The sequence below is a fragment of the Lepidothrix coronata genome, unplaced genomic scaffold (assembly GCF_001604755.1).
Source record: "Lepidothrix coronata isolate B3197 unplaced genomic scaffold, Lepidothrix_coronata-1.0 Scaffold4, whole genome shotgun sequence".
In the NCBI taxonomy this organism is placed as follows: Eukaryota; Metazoa; Chordata; class Aves; order Passeriformes; family Pipridae; genus Lepidothrix; species Lepidothrix coronata.
In genome coordinates, this window is record NW_016690184.1 from 6,396,962 (window position 1) to 6,414,356 (window position 17,395).

Genomic DNA, 17,395 nt, shown 5'->3' on the forward strand with positions numbered 1-17,395 from the left:
GAGAAAAAATAGAGAAGAGACAAAAAGATGGTGATGGAAGTACAGCAGGGAAAGGAATGGCAGAGCAAGTTGTAACTGCTAAGGAAGACAGGAGAGGTTTTCAGATGCAATTCACCTTATATTATCATTGGTGCAGGCCATCAGAGGACATCACAACCTTAGCTGAAATATAGGGTTTAACTCTTTTTTTACAAAAAATTAGAACTAGGCGATTTTTAAGGTGCCTTCCAACCCAGACCATTCTAAAATTCAATTCCAACAAGTGCAGGTATGTTCTTGACTTCCAGTGGCATCACTGACACGCTGTTCTTTTGTTGCCATTGTTTGTGTTATTCTCTGGTTGTTTTTTTAGATATTTTGGCATTTCTTTTATGCAGTTGTCAGACCACATTCACATGAATGACAATGGGTTTATGGAAACTTTACCTTGGTAACTGTTGTCAGGGTACCTTATGGGCCCCTACAGGTACTTTTACGTCAGCTTTCTGTAACAGGTCCACCAGACAGCTCAGTAATTTACCTAAAACACTGTCTTTTAGGTTTCTCAAGGCAAATGTTGTTTCATTTGACCTTTGTTTTTTGACTTTCAATGTACTTCAAACTCCAATTGGATTGTTGTTTCTAATATTTTTCTGGAATTGATGCTTCTGCTTCAAACTTAATTGCTTTAAACTTCTGCAATATCTCTGTGATTTGGTTGCAATAATCTCCTTTTGAGTGACTCAATGCAAAAGAGTGTGTGTCTGGTCATTTCTCTCTTTATTGATAAAATATTTATTTTATCTTTATTGATAAAATCATCTGTATTTTTGCTGGGGAATTCAGCTCTTAAGTATCCAATTCAACATCAGAACATTATCCTTCACACAGAGTCTGTGAAAGATAAGTGAGCTGCTTGTCGAGCTCTCCACTGCTTATCAATTCTACATAGTCTTACTGAGTTGTATTGAAGCTTTGGCATAAATTATACCAGAGTGAAAAATCAAATGCTTCTCTTGCCATGTGTAAATCTTCCTAGATTTTCTTTAGCTTTCTTTTAGGTCATTTCATATCCTGGCATTCCTAGATTCATCCTTTCTTGATGGTATCCATTCTAAGCTGCTGCTCTGGAGCTCTTAAAAACCTTTTTACACTACTGTCTTTTTATGCTACTGTGCTGCTGAAGCAGTTGAAACAAACATACAAATTAAAAAATGTGAAAATTTCTAGGAAACTACTGGTTTGGGGCTTTCCAGAAGAGTCTACTGGATAATTAATGGAAAAGTAAATTTCGAAAGCAAAAACATATTTGCTCACAGTTGTACCCATTTAGTTTCTGTAAAGCCTAAAAAGATTGTAGGGAGCAATCTATTCTATGTTTTATCATGCTTTTAGTCAAAAGGTGTATTTGCCTCTAAAATGAAGTTTTAATTCATATATATAAACTTTTAGATACACTGTGGTGTACTCATGATTTCATGACATTTTATATTTTGTATGATTTTCAATTAAATATGTTGATTCTGTAATTTCTCACATATTTAAGGTGAATAATCAATATTTTCTATTGTTAAATTCTATTAATCCACTCAAGATTTATTCTACATACGTATGCCATATAGTTTTAAATACAATAAATAAAAAAGTGGCACTGCTTGTTAATCCTGTAAAATTTTCTTGAAATTATGATATCCTGCCATGTCTCTTGAGTCTTCCTGTTAAAGTTTGGAAAACTGTCGTGGTATTTTCTGAAAGTTCAGAGGTTGTTATGGGATTTAGTGGCATAATTTTAGTGGAAAGCAGATGTTTTAGACAGATGCTGGGATCATTGAAACACCATTGCTGTCTTATTTCAGTCATATCTAAGGGAAATATTAATCCATTTTAGGAAAATAATTTGTAAAAGTATTTTATTTATATGAAATACAAATACTCTCCTGAAGACTTTTTTCTGTACAATAAATGTAAGATTTTTTCCAAAACAGTATTATTGCCTTGAGTAGTTACAGAATATTCAGTCTCTAACTATGGAAGAAGAAAAATAACTGCATAATAAGAGAGAAACCTGTCTTCATTAGCAGTATATTTTTTAACTATTAAAAGTATACAGAGACTTTGATTCATTGGATGAAAGTGATTCAGAAAGCAGATGTCGCTTTTTTTTTTCATGCAAAATTATGCTTGTGTTTCAGCCAGCTTTGTCCTTTTCCTCACACAGGGCAGTGCCTAAAATCACTCCTCTTGCTCCTTAGGTGTTTTGTTTTGCCTTTTTTTTTTTCATGGCTTTTCTGTTTTCTTTTGCAGCAGATAAATACAAGGTTTGGGCACATGCTGAGTTTTAAGTTAGTCCAAAACCTCCTAGTTTTGCTTATGTTTGGGCTTTTTTTCTCTATGATTCTGAACCTGGAGACTCTGATTGTGTCTCTGGCTTTGGAGGAAGACTGAAGGGTTGGGTGTATTTAGTAGCAATGGTTGCAAGCTTTCAGAGCTGAAAACAAGCCTTAACTTGGTCAGAAAAGTGGAATATTTTCTTTTCTGAAGTAACCTAACACTGAAAGTGGGTAGGGCAGCAAATCAGACTGGGAGATAGGAAAGCACGAGAATGGCCATGCTGTCAGAGAGGTCAAATATTCTGCTTCTGGGAGTGGTTACAGTAGACGTTCAGGTAGGAGTTTGGAAATGTTTCCAGGAGCAGTCTCCCAGTATCCAGCAATTTGGGCTATCTAAGGTGAAGGGTGACTGTTTCTTTCATGTGTTTCAGTGGATTTCACTCATATGACTGCTTACTTTTCTTTCACCCCATGCAAGCCTTCAGCTTTCACAGTGTCCTGTGGCAAGCAATTTAAGTGCATGTTGTATGATACCCTCGTACCAGCCATCTGCCACTTGCTAGATTCAGCTGATGCTTTCCATTACTAGTATTGAAGAGGTAATTTTAGTAAGTCAAGCTGAATGTGAGGCAAAGTTATTATGCTTTTAGAAAAAAAAAAAGCCTTATGAGTTGAAAAGCATGTTGAAAAGCTTCTTTTCAAAAATTAATGAATTACAATTAAGTACAAATAAATATGTATCTTGCATTACTGTCAGGATTGTCTGCTCTGCTAGAACCATTAAAGCAAAGGGATTGCTATTCATTTTCAGTACTTCTCTGCATTTTCTAAAGATAGGTAAACTTCTGTCAATAAACCTTTTGAAACTAATATAGCTGTATTTTTCACCAATCCATTGTTTTCTGATGATTTTAATTAATAGAAGATTTTTTTATTGTTGCTATTATTCAAAGCAATTTTCTTACGCTGGTGTCAGTCTTTACCTATAAAAATGTTACGTGTGTGATGTTTATTTTCAAGACATGCTTAGATTACTGCCCTTGCTGTATACTTTATGACATTTCTTGTAGGATGAGAATATGATTTCTCTGTCAACAAACAACATCTATTATTTTAATGATATGGTTATTGCATGTGGTACACTTGCAAGTAGGCAAGTCCCCCAAAAACAACAAAAAAAACCCCACAACAAAGTCCTTTAATACTGAAGAGTTCATAACTGAGAAATTTCATTAGATTGTTTTTGTTGGTTTCTTTCTCTCGATCTGACTTTACATGGAACTGTCTGATCTAGAACTTCTATTTTAAATTAGACTTATGCTTAAGTAGCCCATTTGATTTTGAAGGACCCACATGATAATAGATACATTCACAATCTTTATTTCAGATTCTTTGCTGGAAAACAGAACAAAACAACATCATGTTTCACATTCTTCAACTTGTAAAGAATTAATTTTTATAATTTTAGAATAGGCTTCAAAAATAACATACATGACAGAAGTGAGAGTTGAAGTATATGCCTTGTAGATTGGAGTAAAATATGTTTATAGATTCCCATTATCCCAAGAAGGTTCATATATTCATATTTTTTGGTTGTTCTGTCTAAATGGTATATGTTAGTGACTTATATTTTAGCTTTCTTTAACAGCATAAAAGGGATCAGAATTTTCTTTTTAAAGCTTTCTGTGTTTTTGTTATGTTACTTGCAAGGCAATAGTTGTGATTCTTACTCCAAAATGGAAATGTCAGTGCTCTACTGCTGGTATATTTAATTTCTTACAATATGTCGTGGAAATTGTATTACTAGATAAGAATAATATTGCTTAAGATGGCTTGGGAATTGCTTGTAATTCTGTGTGTCATAGAAAGGGCTAGTAACAGATGACCCTGCTTAGTGATATATGGAAGAAGCACAGTGCAGAGATGCCTCAGGTATAAGTATCTTCCTCTTGGGTGATAGCAAAGAGAACAAGCACTTGAAATTCTATAAAAAGTGTTTTCCAGGGTATGCCAAATTGTTGTGTCTGGGCAGATACTCTTTTCACAAGATTCTTACTGTTGCTTCTGAAACCTCTCTAGCATGAGGCTGGCTGGGACATCTAAAGTGTTGTTGGCAGGATGTTGCTCAGGACCAGTCACTGCACGTGCTGTAGATTCTATTGTTTCAAGAGTTTAGCTGATGGTCTCTCCTCTGGAATTTAACTTTCACAAATGTTGATAATTCCTTGACCCTTTCTGCAGTCACATTTGGTCTTGATCTCTAAGCAGAATAGTTGAATCTTAGGGAGCTACTTGAGAAGAAAATGATCAGAATGAATAAAGATGACACAATTAGTTTCAGAACCCATTGAATAAAAGATCAAAATATTTTGAAAATTTGGGATGAGGGTATAAATTTAAATAAGGAATTTTAGGTGATGTGAATTTTGCTTTAGGTATTGAAAGTTTGAACTTACTTGGCAGGTGAATATTGACATGGTTATGAGGACTATGATTACTGGGAGGGATGTTCAGGAAATAGGCTTTTTAAATCACAAAACAAAAAGCAATTAAAGGGAAGTGCTAATCAGCTAAAAGCTGAATCCAGTGTCATGGCAATTTGTAATTACCTTTTACCAAAACACAATAGTATTAAAAAGAGAACAAACAGATTCTTAGTAAAATCTTTCATGCCTGCCTGCCTTACATGTTTTAGGGATGCATATCAACATATTATATAAACACTAAAGAGCAATTAGAGATAATCTTTTATCCTACTATGATTTCTTATACTGTGTTTACTGGTTTAGTAAATTTTAATGATCCATGTAGAGGTTATTCACATGATTGTGGAACATCCAGTTAAAAGATTTCTGTGTTATTTTGAAGTAAAATGCCTACTATGCAAATGTGCACATACAGTACTCCAAAAAAATGTCTTGTGTTTAACACTTGAACACAGCAATGAGTAACCGGGATAGGGATTTCTCAAAAGAAAAATGAAGGGTCAAGAAGAGAATTCCCTGTGAGAATTAATCTTTTTTTATTCATAAAATGAGAATGTACTGCCGTTTGAGGAAACAATTTAGTCATTCTTGAAATATATTTCCATTAACCTCTGATTTAGACTGGATGGGTACAGTAAAACAGTGTTGATTTTACTGAAAATTTAAGTTGGTCAGCATTCCCTTAACAACTACAAAATTTACTAGAAAGTGACCGCTTGTTGATAGAGTTTCCAGTCAGTCACTCTTTTCTTATTTTTCATTATGCTACATTAGAAACTTTTTTCCTCAAAAGTGATGCTGTCAAATATTTGTCTATTTAGGAACTTGGTTTTATAATTACATACTTGTTAGAACTGCAGTGTTAAAATATGGAAGACAGCTTTAGAGAAGCCTCCTCCTGTTCGTAGGCATAGTGAGCACAGAAGTAATTTTTTTATTTCTGTGAACAGCAGTGGCTGCATTTAGTATGTTGTTTAGTACCACATGCCTTCCTGTTAGTTCTAGATGGAGTATCCTTTCTTACCACCAGAAAGGCAAGGCAACAAATAAAATAAATCAACAACAACAAAAAAGAGCCAGGGTAATTGCCCATTAAGCAACATCTCCGGGATTGTGTGTTTCTAGAAATGTGTAAATCAAGCTCAGACATTTTCTAACAGGCATTCTCCACTTCAAATATTTTCTAGTAGTTTGTGTGAGTCCCGTGTTCTGTGTTACCCAAGACATCAGCTTACACTTGCTCTATGGCTCCTAGCCCATGAATTGGACTTTGCTTGCCAAGAATTCAGTCTGCACATGTACATGCCTGTACTAGCAGCTGCCTGCAAGGAAGCAAAGGGGCACTGGGACTATTTGCTGGGGTGACGTGTTGGTCAGTGGTAATCAAGAAAAATGTATGCTCTCTGTCTGTGTCTACCTGCTCTGGAAAATTCATGGCAGCTTTGGCTACATTTGCTTCCCTGAGGAGGGGACAGGCCATGGGGAATTTTTCCTGGAAATGGCTAGATGGCAGATTTGGTTCTATTCTATCTTTCATCCTCCCTAACTAAGTGGTCACAGCCCAGCAGCTGGTGGTGCTGCAGTTCCTACTGCCTGTGCTCCCATTTGAAGGCAAAACTAGCCAGGCTTTAGCAGATCCTGTTGTTTATTTCAATCTTCCCCTTATGCTTCTCTGAAAAATATGCATGTAGACGAGGAGAAATACCAACTTTCAACTTTGTATTGAAACATAGAAAAGACACCTTGCTAGCAAAAAAAGTTATATCCTTGCTGCATAGGAAAGGTTTTCCAAGAAATGGGAGAGGCAAAAGTTGCAAGAAAAAATTTACAAGAAGCAAAACTGTTGGAATATGATGGATTGAGAAGATTTGGACAGAATACTTTTCTGCTAAGATGGCTATCTTCTAGAAGTGTTAATTTTATGACTTCCTAAACAGCAGAAGTGTATAAACTCTCATCTTTCTAGTTTGATTAAAGTTTGTATCGATATGTCAGTATTTTATATAGCACTATGTTGTGTATAAATATTTGTTGCAACATACGTTTAAACGTGGTATCATCATGGGACTTTTTTTTAGTCTAAGCAGATGTTAATTATAGAAATAGAAAAGGAGGAAAGCTTTTTGTCAATAATCAAACATAGTGGTGCTTCTAGATTAATTTTAATTGTTTTAATTTTGTCCAAAATTTCAGCATTTCGGTCTTCCATTCTAAACCAAAAAGAAGTTTTCCCCAGTTAGAGCTGCTTCTGTCTTATTACAGAGAGTGTGCAAGTGTTGATGACACTTTGTCCATTGCTTACATAAGTATCTGAGCTGAATGGGAGCAAATACTAGTTGCCATGAACATACCCTCTTTCTTTTCGTCTTATTTTTATTTGCACTGTCAAAGTACTGTCTCTATTCTGTAGGTCCTTTGAGATATAAAAGGAATAAAAGTTACTCGCCTATACTGAGAAAGTAGTATCAGTCTTCTGCATGTGAAAATTCCAGGCTCACAGACTTCATCACTAGAAATATGACTTGTGGCTGCTGAAATGACCTAAGAATTGTAGAGAATTTATTCAAAGCTAAATTTATTTTCCTTTTCTTGTTTTATATTGCTGTTTTTAAGGGCATTTGAATAAATTAAATAAATGTGCATGAACCACTAAGACAAGAAAACAGAAATACTCTAAGTGCAATTTAGAATTGCACTAATCTATTTCATGACCTGTCAGTAAGACTCAAATTCTGTCCAGTAAGAGAGCAGCAGCTTGGAATTTGATCCAGGACCATCTGATCTGTTGTTTTCCAAAGAGGAAGTATGATAAAGGGCCAGGGACCTGGAACATAGCAGTTTCCTTTAACATATTAGTTCTGGTTCTTGTGATAGCATTGTAAAGAAGACAGGTAAGAGAACTTCCTCCCTGCTTTCAGATTAAGTAGTAAATATGCATTCTATTCCAGGTGGTTTCCATGTAATGTAGGAGAAGCTTGGAGAATTAATTTCAACCAAAAGCTTTGACACTTTCTGCATTTTGAACTTGATGATATAAATTCATTAATTCTGATTAGCAGATCATCAGATCCAGCCAGGAGGTCCTTGTAACCCTTGTTTCCATCTCATGTAATGCTCAATCTTATATAAATAATTTTTTTTAACTTATTTAACTCTGAAAAGTTTGTATTGAGAAATCATAATAAGAAAATAATTTTAAAAATTAAATTAAAAACTGAGGAGCATGAAAATGCATATTACTGCTAGGAAACACATTTCAAAGTACTTGGTGAGGCAAAATTGACAAGGACTGATCTCATAAAAGATAGTGTCCAAAATCCATATTGCACACCCATCTGATCTGTAACAAGAGTGGTTATCTTAAAATTTGCTCTGAAGAACAGAATTAGTGTTACTTAAGGTTGGTATTAATATATTCTGGAATATCAGCATATATATGAGGCTTGCTAATTTGTAGCCATACCCTCTGAACTTTCTGGGTGGACTAGCTCTGTGTGTGTGTGCATGTACATACACTGCTACCCACTTACAGACACTGGTGGGCAAGATTAGTAGCTCTATTACCTGACTGTGCACCATTACGTAACAGTAAAGGTATCCCTCTACAAATTCTGTGGCATAAATTTGCAGTGGTAGTAATTACATCAATTAGTGCTATGGAAGACATCTAACAGAAGAAACACAGACACATTTTGTTGAGATTATTAAATGGTTTGGAAAGGTTAATAAGCCTTGAGCCAGAAAATGTTCTAGACTGATTTTTTCCCCCATGGTTTTATAATACAGTGTTTCAAAGTGCATTTGTCTCCAGAAAAGCAATTATCTGAAAAAATACTTCCTCCTTGCCATCAGACTTACCCTTTCTGTTCAAAGTCAGTTCTGTGTGACTAAAATAATCTTCCTTTAATGCAGAGAAAAACTAATTAGTTAACTTGTACCTTCTATTATCCATAATAAATTAGATAGCTTACTAAGTTGCAAAATTAGTTGCAATTTTCAAGACCTACCTGAAAGGAACACAATTGCCTAACTGCTTGGAAGAGTTTCTCTAAAGCATTTCATATAGATTCCTCACTTAAGAATCAAACAAAGATTTTTACTTGTAACCTCGTACGTCTAATATCCAAATTACAAGAACTAAAAGCATAGAACATCGTTTTTGTTTCTACATGTATGTTTATAACATAGTCTTTTTTTTTTTTCTGGGCACAGTCACAGTCTATCATTGTAAAGAGTTTCAGGACATGCTGCATCTGAGGTTCTAGTTTAGAGTGGGATGAATAACATCCTGCAAGACCCCAGGAACTACTCAGTTGCCAAAACTCAGACATCTAATACCAAACTGGATAACCTAAGGTACACCTCCTGGCTTACAGCTGCTGACACTTATGTAAAGCTCTGCTCGTGATATGCCTTGGATACCCTTGGGCATCTGAAATGGCAATAAATATCGGCATTCAAGCTACTGCGTTCCACCCCCTGCTTCCCTCTGCTGGGCAACTATCTCAGTTTGCTGATGCCTGTTTGGTCAGATGACCCCTAGACAGAAAGTCTAAAGAGCAGACTTTGTAGGGCTTTAAAATCATCTATTTCATCGAAATTCAGTAAATCATTAACAACAGTTATTGTCTCAACTTAGAAAACTGTAATTTAATCTAATAAGCAAAGTAAATACATTTATCGCATCACTCTTAGTTAATAGTAAAAACAATCAGGCATGACTGTCCTAGAGTCAGGTGTTTGGTATTTGAAAAAACAGACTGTCTGTTTACCTCTGGTTTGGAAGGAGGTTTTCCCTGATTATACACTTTGATTTAATTGGACTTTAGAAGTATGCAAATACTTAATATTGTCTTTTTATATTTTTTACTGTCTGCTCTGACTTCTTGGCACAGCTTTTGAACTGTAGATTTTTCTTATCAGGTTCCAGAGAGACAGAACTGGAGTAGGCAAGGCTGGGGATAATGTGTTTTGGTAATGAACCTAATTTTTAAGATGTCTAGAAAACTCAGCAAAATTACTTTGGTGTGTTGAGGTTTTGCAATAGGATGGCTGTGGTCTCTTAGTATTGTCCCTGAGGTGGGAGTCTACCTGAAAAACATTACCCTAGGGTGCTTCAAGACAGATTTTAGGTTTAAGAACTACTAGCTCAGAAGGTCAAAGTGAGCAATCTCTGAGCCACAATCTTCCACAGTTTTACCTGAAGAAGGTAAAGTGCTGTATTTTTGTTAGATTCTAATGGAATCAAAACCAGCTTGCATTATTTGTAAAAACAATAATTGTATAATAAATTTCACACTTCAGAAAGTCTATAACAGTATGTAATTTAGTCTGAGTGAAATTATTTGATACTTTTTCATAGACCCATATCAAAGCCTGGACCCGTCTGGCTTTGTACCAGTGGCATAAACAGTATTTTAGACTTGCTAGAGCTATCGGTCCATTTTCTAAAATATATAATTAATTTTCTAGCAGCAATGATTTTACCTTTCAGTTCTGGTCATCTACCTTCTGTAAGTGCAGCCTTTTTCAGAACAAAGTCATCTCATATTATTGGTAGACTTTTGCTGTTAAGGAGTACACAGAATTTCATTCCGGAGAGAAAACTCCCCAAGATTTAAGTTTTTATCTTCCCAGTTATTTCCTATGTACGGAAAAGATTCAGGAAGCTTCTGTTTAAAATTCCAGTTTCCAAATACAGGACAGGTAAATTTATATTGGATTAAGCTGTAAGACTTTTAAAAATTTTTTAGTTTGGTCAGTGAGCTAATTTGGCAAACTGACTCTTCCACTTTAACTGACTCAGAACTGGCTTGTGTATTTTCTACTGAGATTGAGAATTTGGACTTTTGTTTTCTAGAGGTGTCAATTGAATAGGTGACTGTCTATTTTTAGGAGTAAAAAAGTCTTTTTTGCTTTTTATTTTATTTCTCAGAAAACAGAAATCCACCAATTCTAATTATATGCCTAAAACAAACAAAGCTGTTATTGTTGTTTTTCTGTGCATCACTATTTTATGTCACAGCCTGTGGATAATTAGGTAAAGAAAACTCTCTGACTCATGAAGAGGAGGTTATGATGACTTTTCATAGTATGATGGAGTATTAGTTGTTTGGCTGTTACCACCAGAAAAGGAAGCATTTCTTAGAAACAATCATCCTGAATGTATAACTGTTCTGATTATGTAAATACTACTGCCAATTTTAACGGTATTCCTTACACTGTCATCTGAGATGTTGTGCTGCAGAAACATTTTCACACTGTGCTTATGTACTGATTTTATTTTATTCCCAGGTCCAGTCTGTGTATGACATTACCCAGTATGAGAATATTTTTCCTTTGTGCATGATTCTGGAAAAACTTCTTCAAAATAAGACAGAAGAAAGTAACGTTTCGAGCTCAGACTATGAAGGAGAAGAAAAAATCAAATTTCTGAAGAACCTTGATCAAATTATTCTTCATCTCTCAGATGAATTCCCTCTATTTTCTTTATATTTATGGAGAGTGAGTGTTCTTTTAAACTCAGCTCAAATGCAAATTGATTAAAACAAGCAGCCTACTTTTTAACAGTGCATTTGTTTGGGGAGTATGCATTGGAAGGTTTTCGAACCAGACAGGAAAATTGTTGTTATTGGAAAACATTTACTTTAAACTACTATTCTATACACCAGTTTCAGAGATAATGCAGTTTGTTTCCAAACTTAAATATAGAAAAAAATGTAATAATCCAGGTGCCATTTTGAATAAATGCTGTTTCATGTAATGGAAAACAATATGTTGGTGTTTCTGTGCACAGTGAAAATGGAACACAGAAAGTTGTTTCAGGTGCTGTTTAAAATAAACACTATGAATTTTAAAGTTGAGTCATAAAATGTGTGTAGAGATTCCAAGTTAGGAAATTATTCCCTGTCCTTTAAGAGTTGTGTAGTTTCTGTATAATTTAGATACAGTGTCTGGTTGGCAGAAATAGAAATGCTTATTTTTAAACTTAGTAACTCATCATTACAAATACTTATAGGACATACTTCGTTAACAATTTAATCAAAATAGTAATTACCTGAGCAAAATAAAATCTGGTGCTCAGTTTTACAACTTTCTTACACTCGTATACTGTTTGGCTTTACTTGCGTATGCACAAGTGTAGGTACAGTTGGCCTAATTCATTCTGAGTTGCATAATGATTTCAGAGATCTAATCTGAATAAATATAACTCATTTAGTGGCTACTTTAAACCTCTCTGTTCAAAATTAATGAATATTGATAAAATCCTCTCTGTGTCTTTTCATTTTATCTGATTTTTAATTTTTGTTTTCCTGTGTGATGGTATTATATTCATAGTAATAATTAAAATAAAAGATTTTAACAGAGTTTATCTTAAACATAAAAGGTCTTTATAGTGTGAGTTCAATAATACCTTAACAGAACCAGAGTACTTAATTTATCTATAATGATAAAAAACATTTTTTTCTAGTAGACAAACAACATTTTAGTTGTATTATGTCTCCTAGAAGTGCATACTTCCTGTAAATATAAAAAATTTTGAGAATTAGTCCTTATCCTTCCCCTTGCACTTGTTTCATCAGATCAATTTTTATGTCAGGAAAATTTGCTGAAACACCATTATCTTGTTAATTTGAATGCATTTATTTTGTAATAAACCTTTGCTTTATAAATATGTAAAACACATTGATATTTAGAAAGCAGGTGAATTGGCAGGTGAATTACTGTGATGGTGAATTGGCTCCCCAAAGAGTGTTTCGTAGTTTGACACTGGCCACTGTTCTGTTTCTTTATATTTGATATATCATATGGTAACAGTTATTTAATGCTTTCTTTTAGCAAATTTTTTTCTACAGAAATGTTTGATTTGCAAAGCAAGTATTTCTGAATAGTCACATGACAAAATCAGATGAGTTTAGCCAAACTAAAGAAAATAAATATGTTTTGTAGCTACTCAGGAACTGCCATGCCCTTTTTATTACTACTTTACTTGCTTGTTTGGTTGTTTCAATAAGATAAGAGAATCAGTTCTCCCTCCACAGCACTGAAAACATGGTTACAAAAAGAGCAAGGAGAGAAGTCAACAAAATGAACTGTTATCTAATTGATATCATTTTCATTTTCATTTTTTCAAAAAAACTTCATTCAAAAGTAGTTTGTAAACAAAAGACACAAAACAGAGGAGGATACTGGCATCTGTATAATAGCAAACTGTGTGTGTTTCAAGACTCTAATTCCAAACAACAGGTTCAGCACTAGATTGCACACCACTGCACATTTGCTGATCGACTGGCAAAAAATATTTTTGTCACTAGTAAAACAACACAAGCACAAAGGGGCGCATATTTTCTTCTTTGCAGATTGTAGCATTTTCTCACCAGCAAACTCTCTAGGCCACTGGAAAAGCAATGGATATTTTGGGAAATATATTCATTACTGGTAAATTTTGAAGTAACTGCTCACTTGAGACATGATTTTTGACATGTTTTTTTCACAGCATAGAGAGAGAGGAGGTTTTGTGTCCAGAGATGGCATAACTACATGGCACTTATGCTCTGACGGGAATTTGAAACTGTTATGCAGTGTTGAAAGCATTGAGGCAGTGAGAGTTCCCCTTGTAATGCCATTGGAGCAATCTAGACACACGCTGGCCTCTCTGCAAAAGGGATGTCACCTGGTCACCTGGGCTCTCTTTATCTGTTTCAGTGGAAAATTAAATAATGCAGTGAACAACATTAATGAGCACCTCAGCTTTGGTGGGAGCAATAACCTCTGCAATCAGAATACTCATTAGATTGTCGTCTTGCATTTCTTGAAGAGATTTTTCACCAAGATGGGACTTGCCTTAAGATGAAGATGTGCAAAGGTAGACACATGCATTTAGATGTCTCCCTGTGGTTGAGATGTCTAATCTATGAAACACTTGCAAAGTACCCCAATGTTTTGGCCTGGGTATCCAGCTACTACCACAAAGGACTGCAGATCTTCTCTAAGACCTGCATCACATTTTCTCTCTTCACGTAGATGCCTCTGATACCCTGGAGCATCTTTAGTGGCACTGTCACTTAAAGTGTGTGCTTAGACAACTGAATTGAGCAGTGGTGATACAGCTCGTGAACATCCATTTAGGTGTCTTAATGTGAAAACTAAATCCTACCTTTGTGATGTCTTATCTGTTTCTTAGAGTAGGAAATCCTAGGTTTAAATCCCTGCTCTTCAGACAATTTCTAGTCTTGTCTGATGACTGTTAGATGTAACTTGAGTAAAGATCACTGAGTTTTGTAATAAAACAGGATGACTGAGACAGTCCCTGGAAGATTTACAACCAGGTTACAAGTCTTGGACTTAAACTAAGTCTTTTAGTTTTACATCCACACATCCAACTTTTACCTATCTGACCTCCAGAGAGGAATACCAAACCCAGAGAAAGTATCTGTGTTCTTTGCTGAGTGTAGGATGTCTCAAAAGAACAATTCCAAAATCCCGTGTGCTGAGCATAACACATCGTAGAACTTAACAGAAAACACTTAAAAAAATAACTCGGTCTGATCTGTCATTGCTCCCTGGAGTGTGTCACCTGAGTTACACTTATAGTTTTAGAATGAACAGTTCTTTTGTCTTGCAGATTCTTTTTGTAAATAAATGTACTTTAAAATTTGGCAAAATGATAATGTTTTGCAAATGCAAATTTTTCAGCCTTATAAATACAAATATATATCTGCATATACACACAGGGTTAAATTATATATTTATATGGTTGAATTAGCAGTGATTATTTATTAGTAGCCTAATTTCAGTTTATGATTTTGTAATTTGTTTTTCTGCCACATTCTTAGCTTCCTGGATGACTGTCTTCTGTACTTGTCTCCATCTGCTTTAAAAAGAATTTTGTGGTAGAGTGTCTCTTTTTATGAGAGTAGAAAAATTATGAGACAAGGAAAATAAATTTTTATTCTAGTGCTGTTCATTCACTGTTCTATTCACTGAAGAATTTTACATACCTATTAATGACAGCAGTGGGTGGGATTTTGAAGTGAACTGTCTTAGGATATTTTTGTAAGCCTAATTTGGAATCTTTTCATAATATGCTTGTCATTTACTGATTTTACAAGTTATTGCTTATATATGTTGGTAACAGTGGGGAAAAAGAAAAATGTACCTTGTTTTAATCTTGTAATAATTTTTTTTTTCATTCAGTACTGGTACAGAGTAACACTGTATAGTTTACTGTGGTGCAACATTCAGCTGATGTTCACATGAGCATAGGAAAATTTGGGCTGGAGGGGACCTCACGGCCTCCAGTCCAACCTCCTGGTTGAATCAAGTTTAGCTGTGGGGTCAAACCAGTGTTGGTCAAATCAACATTGTCTATTGCTGTTTTAATATTCAGTCAGGTATTGAAAACTTTCAAGGATGGGGACTGGATAACCTGCTTTTCTGCTTGACTGTCTTCATGGTGAAAAAATGTTTCCTTGTATACAGTCTGAATTTGTATATAGTTGCTTCATTTATGACATGTCTTCGGTCTTCTCACCACCCAGAGCCTGGACCTATCTCCTTGATACATTTCCTACAGACACTGGAGGCTTCTGTTAGGTCCCCTGAAACCATCTCTTTCCCAGGCTGAAGAAGCCCAACTCCCTTAGCCCACCTCACAGCACAGCTGCTCTAGGCCCAGCCATCTTGGTAACCCGGTGCTGAACACACTTCAGTTTATCAGCATCTTTTTGCTGGGGCCCCAAAATGGGCTGTAGTAGTCTAGATGCAGATTAATGAGTGCTGATTACAGGGAGGTAATCCCTTCCTCAATCTGTGCTCCTTCTGACACAGCACAGGATGCTGCGTGCCCTCATTACAGCCATGGCCACTGCAGGCTCACAGTCAGCTCACTGCCCGCCAGGGCCCCCCAGGACTTTGCCTGCAGAACTGCTCCCTAGCCAGGCACTCCTGTATCACTGCAAAGGACTCTTACTTCCCAGCACTTGTCCTTCCTTTCATAGTCTCCTGTCAGCCCATTCTTCCAGCCATCATCAGACCCTCCAATGACATCCATGCCCTCAAGCATATCAACTAGGATTCCCAATTTTGTGTCATCTGCAAATTTGATAAGGGTGCACTCCATGACCTCCTCCAGGTCACTGGTAAAGTTGTTAAACAGGACACATCCCCTGATAGCTCCCTTTGTTTCTCCACTTGTAACAGGCATCCAGGTAAAGTGCAGCCTGTTAACCACTACACTGTGAGCTTGATCATCAAGTAATTTTTTCACCCACCTGGTTTTTAGTCTATCCTTGCTTTGCAAGTACACTGACCAAATCTGTCAGCACCCATGTATCTAAACCACCTGATTCCACAGTGGGGAGATATAGACATATACGAGCTGATATATGACAAAACTGCAACTTGATCTTCAGCTACCCCAATAGTCCCTCCTATTGAACATGTTCACCTAAGCAGGAGGGCCCAGGAGACCTTGTTGAAGGCTGAGACTAAACAGGGCTTCAAGTTTCTCAGCCTTGTATGTGCCTGCTATCACAAAATCCTTAATTTGATTGAAAGCCGTCTGTGAAATACTGCGAGGTAAATCACTTTGGAAGTCATCAGTAATGTAATTAAGTTTATCTTTTCACTTCCAAGAAATCTAGCTTTGAACATCAGATTTGTATAAAATTATTTAATCTGAAATTCAGTTTAGCTTAGCTTGTTTTAAAAAGCTATAGGTTTAGAGGTAATTAATATATGTTCATATTTTATGTTCATATGATCTAGACAAGGGAATTTAGTCTTTAGATCTCTTGTTGGTATAGGAACAGAGGACTCAGAATGACTGTTTCATCAAACCAAAAAAGTCTTACAGCTTCTGCTTTTTTTTTTTTTTAGTTCTGCAACCCATGAGCATGTCTAGCCTGCAGGGGCAACTAAGTGACCAAAACAACTTCTCAGAGGTGGAAAGCCCTACTCATAAGTTGTTTTACACAGTAGAAGTGAAGGATATTCTCCAGAATTCCCGACTTGCAAGGGAACACTGCAGTGCTCCTTGTCTGCAAGGAAAATTGCAGTGACTTCTGAGCAAGCATATTAAAATTACAGTATTGACATGCAGAACCTCTTTTAGCTCCTGCACAATCATAATTCCTGTACCTATCTTCAATATCCCCTTGCCAAGGGGGGAAGCATCTGAACCCAAAAAATAAGACTGTGGAGAAGATGAAGAAGGAGGTGTATGTGAGCAGGACCCTTTGACAGCACTGGAAGAGCTAAGTGGGAGGAGGAGTACAGGACTATCACGTGGCTGGGCAACAAAGACACAATGTGCAGAGAGATCTGTACTCTAAAAGAACATCATTTAACCTCTTCACAGGAAAAAAGGGAAAATACCAGGGCAAAAGCAGATTGTTTTTGTAGTAAGGTATTGTCACCTCATTCCCTCACAGCCACAAATCTGATTCCAGCTTCTTCAATTCTAATCCTTTAAAAAAAAACTCTTCTACCTCACTGTCCCATCGCAGACTTCAGCTTAAAAGAGAAGCAGTTAAGAACTCCATTCAGATAATAATCAAAGGACTACATTAACATCAGCATCTTACTCTATTTCAGTTG

General features: G+C 35.9%; 1 protein-coding gene across 2 annotated transcripts in view; it reads left to right on the top strand.

The window, feature by feature from the left end:
* The window catches only part of MEI4 (meiotic double-stranded break formation protein 4), a 78,210-nt gene extending 65,462 nt beyond the window's left edge, over positions 1–12,748 (top strand). For both annotated transcript variants that reach the window (XM_017823812.1, XM_017823821.1), the window contains exon 5: positions 11,090–12,748. In XM_017823812.1, coding sequence (XP_017679301.1) covers positions 11,090–11,341 — 252 coding nt within the window. In that variant the 3' untranslated portion in view covers positions 11,342–12,748. The remainder of the gene's footprint in view (positions 1–11,089) is intronic.
* Positions 12,749–17,395: the final 4,647 nt, after the last annotated feature.